Source organism: Thamnophis sirtalis, unplaced genomic scaffold, assembly GCF_051295495.1.
Source record: "Thamnophis sirtalis isolate CommonGarterSnake01/CBP01778 unplaced genomic scaffold, rThaSir2_p1.2 scaffold_9, whole genome shotgun sequence".
NCBI classification, from domain to species: Eukaryota; Metazoa; Chordata; class Lepidosauria; order Squamata; family Natricidae; genus Thamnophis; species Thamnophis sirtalis.
The window spans coordinates 34,233,350-34,243,551 of record NW_028261389.1 but is presented as its reverse complement, the minus strand read 5'-3'; the positions used below and the strand labels follow the sequence as shown (position 1 = coordinate 34,243,551).

General features: G+C 40.0%; 2 protein-coding genes across 2 annotated transcripts in view; both read right to left on the bottom strand.

Moving 5' to 3' along the window:
• Window positions 1–2,133: 2,133 nt before the first annotated feature.
• Window positions 2,134–5,622, bottom strand: TMEM140 (transmembrane protein 140). Its single transcript, XM_087723285.1, has 2 exons — window positions 5,326–5,622; window positions 2,134–3,682 (listed from the first exon to the last, which is right to left on the bottom strand). Exon 2 carries the CDS (start codon window positions 3,665–3,667, stop codon window positions 3,065–3,067), a length of 603 nt encoding a protein of 200 aa, XP_087579411.1. The 5' UTR covers window positions 3,668–3,682; window positions 5,326–5,622; the 3' UTR covers window positions 2,134–3,064.
• A 3,324-nt stretch (window positions 5,623–8,946) lies between these two features.
• The window catches only part of AGBL3 (AGBL carboxypeptidase 3), a 40,861-nt gene continuing 39,605 nt past the window's right edge, over window positions 8,947–10,202 (bottom strand). Inside the window, exons 21-22 of the mRNA XM_087723284.1 lie at window positions 9,884–10,133; window positions 8,947–9,384 (exon numbers count right to left, since the gene is read on the bottom strand). Coding sequence (XP_087579410.1) covers window positions 9,153–9,384; window positions 9,884–10,133 — 482 coding nt within the window. The 3' untranslated portion in view covers window positions 8,947–9,152. The remainder of the gene's footprint in view (window positions 9,385–9,883; window positions 10,134–10,202) is intronic.

The following is a 10,202-nucleotide window of genomic DNA, read 5'->3' as shown; positions in this document are numbered from 1 at the left end:
CAGAGGGATGAAAGAACTTCATTTATCTGGGAACCTGAAGTGATTCTTGATTTTTTTTTTTTTTTTATTTAGCATTTATAGGCCGCCCTTTTCCCTGAGGGGACTCAGGGCAGCTTACAATAGTAAGGAAGGGGGAGTGAAAGACAAAATACAGAAAAAAAATGTGAAATAACTAAAAAGTACTAAAACACAACATTCACTCAGCATTCGGGAGGGGCAAGAGAATTTATCCCCAGGCCTGACGGGCTAGCCAGATCTTGAGGGCTGTACGGAAGGCCTGGACTGTGGTCAGGGTACGAATCTCCACGGGGAGATTGTTCCATAGCGTCGGAGCAGCAACTGAGAAGGCTCTCCTCTGGGTGGTCGCCAGTCGGCACTGACTGGCGGATGGAATACGGAGGAGGCCCGCTCTATGCGATCTGATGGGACGCAGGGAGGTTATTGGCAGGAGGCGGTCTCTCAGATAGTCAGATCCACTACCATGGAGCGCTTTATGGGTGGTAAGTAAGACCTTGAATTGCACCCGGAGATCTACAGGTAGCTAGCGCAGCTCGCGGAGGATAGGTGTTATGTGGGCGAACCGAGGTGCGCCCACAATCACTCGCGCGGCCGCGTTCTGTACTAGCTGAAGTCTCCGGGTGCTCTTCAAGGGCAGCCCCATGTAGAGCACATTGCAGTATTCCAGCTTAGAGATAGCAATAGCAATAGCAATAGCAGTAGACTTATATACCGCTTCATAGGCCTTTCAGGCCTCTCTAAGCGGTTTACAGAGAGTCAGCATATTGCCCCCAACAATCTGGGTCCTCATTTTACCCACCTCGGAAGGATGGAAGGCTGAGTCAACCCTGAGCCGGTGAGATTTGAACCGCTGACCTGCTGATCTAGCAGTAGCCTGCAGTGCTGCATTTAACCACTGCGCCACCTTGGCTCCTGGGAGATCACAAGGGCTCGATTTAAATCATGGTAAAAAGCACCCAAAGAAGAAGAAAGAACATCAGCAAAAAAACCTCAACCAACCCTCCCATTTTTGGAAATGGTTCAAGACACACACACACGAGAGAGGGGGGGGGGAGAGATGAGAGACGAGAGAGTGAGACAGATGAGAGAGAGAGGAGACATGAGATGAGACAGGAGAGAGAGAGAGAGACATATGAGAGAGACGGGAGAGAGGGTGGGGGAGACAGGAGAGGGAGGGAGAGAGAAAAAGAGAGAAAGAGGCAGAGAGAGAGAGAGAGACCAGTTTCCTACAGAAAACACCGGGAGCCACAAAACCTGGGCAGGTGGCTTTCTCATTAGCTGCTTGTGGGAAGCTGGCAGGGCTGGTTGCAAATGGTGATCATGTGACCCTGGGATTCTTACAACCATTGTTAAGTGCAAGCTGGCTGCTAAGCACCTGAATTGTGATCATGGAGGCATTGTGACAGCCAGAACTCTGAGGACCGGTTGTAATTGCCCCTCTTTTAGCACCATCGCAATAGTGCTTTGAATAGTAGGTGAATGAGTGGTCAGTAAATGAGAATTACCTGTATTTTAATTTATGATTAAACTCCTATGATGCAAGAATATAATACAATAATAGGAAAAATCTGCTAAGTGCTCAAGTACCCTGGAGACATGTATTTTTGGATCAGGTTCTATTATGTATTCTTTAAATAGGTGTCTCTTCTCCACTAATGTTCAGACTATTTGACAATTAGCTGGGTTATGACTAAGAACCGAGGAATGATCTCAGTGCATTTCTTACTCATGTGGTAGCTTTAAACCACAGATCAGGGACATATTCTTTTTTTAAAAAGTATTGTGCTAATATCCATCAGACAGGGAAAGCTATAAAAATGCTATTTAGAAAAAAAACATCCTTGACATGCTGCAGCAGTGGCACAGTGGTTTGAATGCAGTACTGCAGGCTACTTCTGCTGACTGCTGGCTTCCTGCAATTTGGCAGTTCAAATCTCACCAGGCTCAAGGTTGACCCAACCTTCCATCCTTATAAGGTCTGTAAAATGAGGACCCATATTGTTGGGGGCAATATGCTGACTCTGTAAACCAGAGATGGCTGTAAAGCACTGTGAAGTGGTATATAAGTCTAAGACCTATTGCTATTTACAAATGCAACTCTGACACATCTATTAATTGAAATCGTTTTATTTACTTTACAAATTACTTGGTTTCCATCAAAAAGTTGATTGATGGGCTTCCCATATACTAACATAAAAATACAAGCAATTTAGTTTTAATTAATAGCATTGTTCATATGCAATTAGAACGCTGGAGAAAGCAAAACTTCCCATTTTAGGATTAACGGCAATGCATTGGTTTGTAGATAATTTTACAACCATTTTATTTGTACAATAACAAAATATTGAGATATACCTATATTATTTGTGGAAACTGAATATGTCTTCTGTTATGTGCTAGGATTTCAACTAACAATCCTTTTCAGCAATGGAAATTCTCTCTCTCTCTCTCCCTTCCTTCTTCCCTCCCTCCCTCTCTCTCTCAGTTTACAGGCCATACCATGCTTCCTATGGCAAGCACTGTGCTCCAAAAATAGAAGAGACTAAAACCATTTGTGGGAGGATTTTATGACTCTTCAAATGCTTTACTCCTTTTTACCTTAATCCTTTCCTCAAACTTCATACATTCTTAAATCTAAGTGTGGTTCCTCTTGAGAGAGCTTAGTTGATCTTCCAGCCTTTGAAACAGGGGAAGCTATGCATTAAGTGTATGTGTTAAGAGTGTTACCTCCCTTCCAGTTCACTTACGTTGGAAAACATTCTCTGAATTCAACATATTCAGACCTTGGAAGGTGCTTTTGCACTGATTCCGCCATTCAACTCATTACAGTATGCGTGTTACATTCAGATGCTGCCTCACATTTGTCACAGAAGTTATCCAACTAAGATTTATTGAACTCAGTTTTCTAGATTCACACACAGTTCATTGAACCATAAACAAACAGAGTGCAGTGCACTGAACTGCTAGACAGCAGTGTTGCATGGCCAATTCTTGTAGTCTATTTTGCAGTTCAATGTGTCAATTGAACAAAAACTTACGGAAGGCTCTAGACAGCAGTGAAAGGTCTCTTATGAAGAGTGTCTTTGTACTTTGCAAGATAGAGGGTAATTATGAGCAGGTGGAAGAGAAGTAAAATGTAAGCTCCAACTAGGGCTGCAAATCCCTCACTGAGTTCAGAGACTGTAATCCATTTCTGACTGGGAAAGGTAAACAAAAGGAGACCAACAGGCAAACTCACACTGCTAATAGACAGAAGAATCTGAGCCACTTTCCACCCATCTCTGTCTTTGAAACACAGGGCCTGCTGCATGATTGTATTGGCACTGAAGAGACACAAAACCGGGCTGATGTATACACAGAATCTTGATAGCACCAGTGCAACCTTGCTGATTACCAGCTTCTCTATTTCTTCGATCATGAGGCAGTCCAGTTGTGCCGCCTGATTCCCCAAACAGAAATTGTAGAAGCCAATTCTTTTGGTGGGAAGGTTGACGATATTCCCAGCTTCCCAGACAAGGGCATAAAATAGCAAAGCATTATAACCAATGGCAAGGGAGAAATGACTCAGGTACAAGAGGAAGGAACTGTGGATTGTCTCTCTGAACCCTTTAATGAATTCAACAATGGTTTCTTGGATCTTCAGCTGCATTTTTCACCTGAATACCTAGCAGAAGAAAATAAACAGTCAGGTTGGCTTCTAGGAACTATATCTCCACTTTGTCAAATACTTCCCAACTGTCTTAGGGACCAGTTCTATACAATGTTATAACAACCTTATTCTAACCATGTTTCTACTATCAACAGTGTTTTTTTTAAAATTACAATTTGCCTAGTTCACACAATATCAAGCCATATGTGATGGTTTACAATCTACAGTTGGTAAATATATATATCATATATCATATATCACTCCTGGAAATGTTTGGATGCAGCTCCTCCTGGAAATGTTTGAATGCAGCTATTGAGACTTTCAAAAGTTATAATTTGTAAATGATAAAAAAGAATTTCATACTGTAGAAATGGAATGAACTTGAATGCTTTTAATTTGCTTGTACATGCTTCCAACAGATCTTTCAAAGACCAAGTTAAATAGGTTAACTATGTTAACAGAAGATTTCAAATGTAATGTTGGAGTCTTTTTTTTTCAATTCCTTTTCTAAACCTGGTAAGAAATATTAGCCTGTTGGAGATAATTTTTTTAAAGGGGAGGAACAGTAAAAACAGAAAAGGAACAGTGTTATAAAATTATGCATGTTAAGGAGAAACAAATAGGTATTCTCCCTCATATTTCATAATCTGATATTACAAATAACCTAAACTGGTGTTACTCATAGTCCTATTTTGAATTTTAACCATCATAGTCTGTAGTCAGTTGATATGCTGGGGATTAAGAAAACAAGTCTAGCACATTATGAAGATTGTAATAATAAACAGTAGAAAATTCACAACAACAAAATATGCTTTCTCAGAAGATGCCTGGAAAAAATGGAATTCACTACAATACTTACTAATGGTTGACAGTATGAAAATGTTTTAAAGTGGTAATTATACAAGTTCCTAGATAATAGTTCTAGCAATATTTAGTTATATATTACCTCCAGTTTCATAGGCAATATGCCCCTTACACCAGGAGCAGCTGAAGCAAATCATAACAATCATTGGCTTTCTTCTATGGCTCTCATATTTGGATATTGACTAAACATGCTTCCTTTGCAAAGTAAAATAAGCATGTGTACAATATTTACACCCTGTAATACAACATTACACCCTTTTCCTTTAAATCCAGTAGGCAAAGAATGCCCTTTGGGTTGTGGATAAGATGTATGGGTGAATTAAGTTTGCCTTAAAAAGGCAACTTTAGTCATAGGCATTAAGAGAAAAACAAATCTACTGTTTGGAAAGTCTGATGAACATATTCAGAATCGCAGGCAACGCGCAATCCATCCCATCCGCGGAGCATTAGGAAGGCTGGGTGAAAGACCTCGTTCGAAATCTTCTGACTTAGTACGAAAAGGAAGGGAAAGGGGCGTAAGACCGCTTTGCTTTCGTTTAGGGTGCCCGCCGTTGAAGCCAAGTCAATTGGAAAACCCGCAGGGCCTCCGTTCTCTTGCCCTAATCGGGAAGCGTCGGAGGCAGGGGGCTGCCAAATATGCAAGACTATTTGCAAAATAACCGAGAAGAATTAAAGAGTCATCTTGCCTATCTCTAATTCCGCATTACAATGGCCATACACCTCGTGAACGCTTAAACTAGTAGCTAGGAGTAGTAGTAATTTAATAATTAAAGTAAAAAGGTTAAAATACTTGCCGGCGAATCAAAAGGCATTAAAGTCCCACAGCTGGGAATCGATCCTCCTTAGAGGTCGGGCTCACTCACTTTCACTCTTGTTTACTGCGTGGTCTGTTTTTATTTTTCGGATCACGCAGATTTCCCTTTCGGTTTCGTTTTTATGTTTCTCCGCAGTCGGGTGCTTTCCTATCAGTGGGTGAGGCCGGTGAGTCTGTTGTCCCGTGGCTGCTTTCGTGCATCTCCCCACTGAATCCAGTCATCTTTCAGAAACACTCTGACATTTTGTTGTTTACACGCTTTTTAAATATTTACCTCACAGTGTAGGCACGCCTCTGTAAGATTTACAGAATTATAGAATACTCTAATACAGAGTATTAGAAGACTTGTGGACTTCAACTCCCAGAATTCTCCAGCCAGTATAGCTGGCTGGAGAATTCTGGGAGTTGAAGTCCACATTACTTCAAGTTGCCAAGTTTTAAGACCTCTGCTCTAACTATTAGAGGGTGAAAGCTAGGCGTCAAAGCAGAAATGTCCGGTTGTTTTAGGCGCTTTTGTTTCGTCCTTCCTGGCTTTTGCAAAACACAGAAGAGCCAACCACTCCAAATTTCAGAGCTGGTCTGTTATAAGCGTTTTTTGTAAATACAGAGAGGCAGGCCTGAGGAAAGGGGGGTGACAACCGAGGACATTGTTCTGGAGCCCATGGAGCTCAAAGGTGGACCACGAAGGGGAAAAGGAGGATTTACTTAACGACCATGTGATTCACTTAATAACTGCAGATATTGACAGAGGTTGAAACAATGACCTCATGGATTTTTGGCAAAGCAGTGATACACCCCCCCCAGCACATGCCTCATCCCCCACAGCATGCAGGGGCCACATTGGGGGGGGGGGTGTCACACATGCATGCACGGGGGTGGGGTGGGGGTGTGCATGTGCAAGGGTGCGTGCACATTGCATTTTGGGGGCCCATATTAGTCTTGTTCCAGCACTTAATCCTCTCGGTGGCCCTGCAGAAGACAGCAGAAGTCATTTGTTGTTAGGCGGAGGTCTTGGCCAATGCTTCTCCACCTCAGTGATTTTAAGACGTGCGAGCTTCAACTCCCAATATTCCTCAGTCTGTATGAAGTTGAAGTTCACGCATCTTAGTTGTTGAAATCGAGAAACATGGTCTTTTTAAAATGGCCCCGCTAAGTAAGGCACTCCAGTATTCCTGGGCTGATGACACTTTCCAGGAGAGGTGGTAGAGATTGGGATGCGTTGCGCAATCGCTCCTAACACATTGCACTTCTTAAAAGATTTCCTCTTAGAAGCAGAACAAGCACCTGTCTCCAAACACCAATAGTAAGAGAGCAGAGACCTTTATGAAATAGTGTGGCTTCGGGCACATCTACAAAAATGTAATGCAAGGCATAAGGTACATTGTTTCTAGGCAGTTATTATTATAACTGTTGTAATTGTAGGCTTCCTTCCTATTTTCTGTTTTTGTAGGTTAGGATTTTGTTGCTTGGCTTCTTATCAGGGTTTTTCTTAAGTTGAACTAACAAGATTTTTTTAATGCTTTCATCGATGAATATTTCATTGCTATCTTATTGTTCAGGATCCTTTCACATAAGATCCGAAAAAACTTACTAAAATCTAAAAGTGATCCATTCTTGCAGCCTAATGTATATATACAGCTAGTCCTCATTTACAACTCGATCTGGCAATTCCTTGGCTAAGTGACACGATCATAGAATGAAATATCACGTTATTATGATGATTATAGGACACCAGTTCCAACTGCCGCTGTTAAGCATGTCACTGGACTACAACTTGTATTTTTCTGCTGGCTTCCCTACTGACTTCGCTTTTCCAAAGCCTGCTGTGAAGATTGCAAATGGTGATCATGTGACTATGGGGAGAACTTTGGCAACTGGTCGTAAATCTTTTTTAGCACTGTGCGTAACTATGAACAGCCTCTGAATAAGTCGATAAGCAAGGATTCCTTTCTTGTTACAGGTATAATGTCTACCCAGCATAGAAGCACCTGCTAAGATGAAATTTTGGTGTTCTTTATACTTTTATATCTGAAAATGAGCAAGTTCACTTTCCTGTTGTGTGTGGGAATAGAAATGGAAATGGGATTCATTTAATTTTGATTTTCCCTCCTATCTTAACTAAAAAAATCTGAAAAGCATCCTGTTCAGACAAAAATACTTCAATTTTTACTGATATTTCAAATTTTTGTATTTTAAAACTATTCTAGTCTATCGGCATCTGTTGAGCCACTCCAGCAGCACATAAGTGATGAAATGTTTCAAATATCGACTATCTTAACTGCTCCTCCTCATTCAAGTCTCTTTTATTGATTATTTTTTCATCTTTTTTTTATAGTAACGTAGAAGTATATTTTTTTTTAAAGAGAAAGAAAAAAATCACTAATGCTCCAATGGGAAGAGAGGAGGAATTCAAGTGAAAATTAACAAAAAGTTAATGATCCTAGCAAGGATCAATAGGAAGGAATGGGGCTAACTAATAGTCATTATTTTCATTGAAAATTCCAAAATCCATTGTTGAACTTAATTGTGCATGAACACTCTAGGACAGACTTTGGGGATAGGGGTGGGGCAGTGCCATGTGACAGGATATGGAGGTGGGTGGCCCTTCACCACAGTCCCATTTTCCCATGTAGCTCCTTAGAAAAATTAATAACCTGCTCCTACTTTAGGAGGATCTTGGCTATTCAGAAGCCTTTGGTTGGCTATTAGAAGTTTAATCAAATGCTGACTGGAATTTCCATTTATTTCTAATTCTAGGTAATTCTGCAAAAGCAATGCCTTAACATGTTCATTGGTGATAACAATTATGTTTGGAAGATTTAGCAGTAAAAAGAAAATCAAAGCACCAAATAACATAGTGCTTGGATACCACTGAACATGATACCAACCACAGCATAGAACAACGCAAGAAAGTAGTGCAAGATTGGACGATCTGGAGAGATCTGGCCCATAGAATCGCCAAGAGTCGGACTTGACTGAATGGATAACATTATCATCAGCATTGCCTTAGCAAGTGACAAAAAATAAGAGCATGGTTTAAAAGCAACTATATGTGCTAAAACATAAGTTTTCATGGATGGGATTTTGGTTCACTGGCTCTATCAGCTGGCAGGTACACATAATTATTGATACTTGGAAATTACAGCAGATCAGCAAAAACTGGTGCTGTCCAATACAAAATTGGTCACATGGCAGCTATTTGTAGATTTGACATTATTAAGCTGGAGTTCATTGGAAATGGAAAATAGCTAATTATAAGGATTGTCCAAGACATTTATATACAGCAATGTATATTTTGCCTCTTCATAAGAAACAGGGAGTTAATGACAGCAGTTCCAAATTGGAAAAGTGACCTTACTTCTTCTAATGCATTCTTAAGACAAACCCCAAAGAGAAACCATTCAAGTTTATAGATTTTTTCCCTCTTAGATTCCTTATGGAATGAAAATTTTATATTTAATATGATTCAGCACTGAGAATCCCAATTCCCATCTCATTTTTTCCTAGATCATTTTCTTGAAATGTTATATTTAGAAATGAAATGATTCAACTTGCTTCCCTGGGCAATTGGCTAACAATAAAAATAAATAAATAAGTCAGATCATATTTTAGTTTTCTTTATATTATTCACAGCCACCTTCCTCCCAGATGACAGCTAGTTTGTATTCAATATTTCAATCTTATGAAAGTGCAACTGCTCTGCATGCAACATCTTCCCAATATGATGTCTAAAGAGGTAAAGCAGTATGCTCAGATGGTATCACTGCTGGGTCGTCTGAAACGGTACAAAAGAAACGGCATCTCGTGTTACGCATGAAAAGAAATCCTCTCAGTTGTGTTTGGAAGATCTTGCACTGAAGGTCTGTCACTTTTACATCTCTTAGGAAAAATTTTGTTTTCACTCTGGCAAAGCAGGTTTCTTGGTGGCATTTTTGGCCTGCTTTGTAGTAGAGGGCTGGATGTTTCATCCTCTTCAGAATGTTTCACTAAAATTGTTTTGTTGGACCCTTTTGTAGTCAGTAAAGTAGCCAGGCGTGGTCTGCACAAATAAGCAAAACGAAGTAATTTTAAAGAGCAATACTTTAAAATTATTTTGCTAGTTACACAGTATATATGGTTCATAACATGCTTGTTGTCCAGGCTGCCCACAACAACAGAGACCATGTTTTTTTTTTAAGAATCAGAGTTCAGGATGTAAAACATGGATGACTAGAAGCTGCTTATTTTGAAAAAGTACAAAATCTTATCTATAAGGCTAAATAGTTAGAAGTATATTTTTTCTTCCTGACTTGCTGTGGCCATATTCTTTATTCAGTGAATTCAGAATACTTATTTATATTATTTTCAAAATAATTTAATTGAAACTTGCTTCAGTGAAATGTTTTCTGATCTGGAATTGTACAGTTTTGCTAAATTTTCTGTTTGAATCTATTTTTACCCATTGTTACACAAACTTGCTTTTCTCATTAAAAACAGGAATCACAAAACAATTTTGGATGGAAGCATTAAAAGTCAGGATACTACTACATTTTACTTACCGGTGTCGGCCCAAGGATTTTAGATGTCGTTCACTCCTCAAATATTTTTCAGTGGGTTGACTGTATTTTTCCTCAGACATCAAAGGAAGGGAGAGCAGTAAATCTTGATTAATGGAAGACCTGTTCAGTTTAAGACCACCTTCACAGTTCCCTCCACCAATTTTGTTAGTTTTAGCATTCCTTGCTGGTGACAATTCCTTTACTTTCTCTTTGCTTCCAGGTAAAATACTTTTTTGTGCCTCGAGGAAACCTGTGATGAAAAACGAATGTTGGTACTTACCTGAACGTCGATTCCAATGATGGGGGCGGGAGGTGCTAG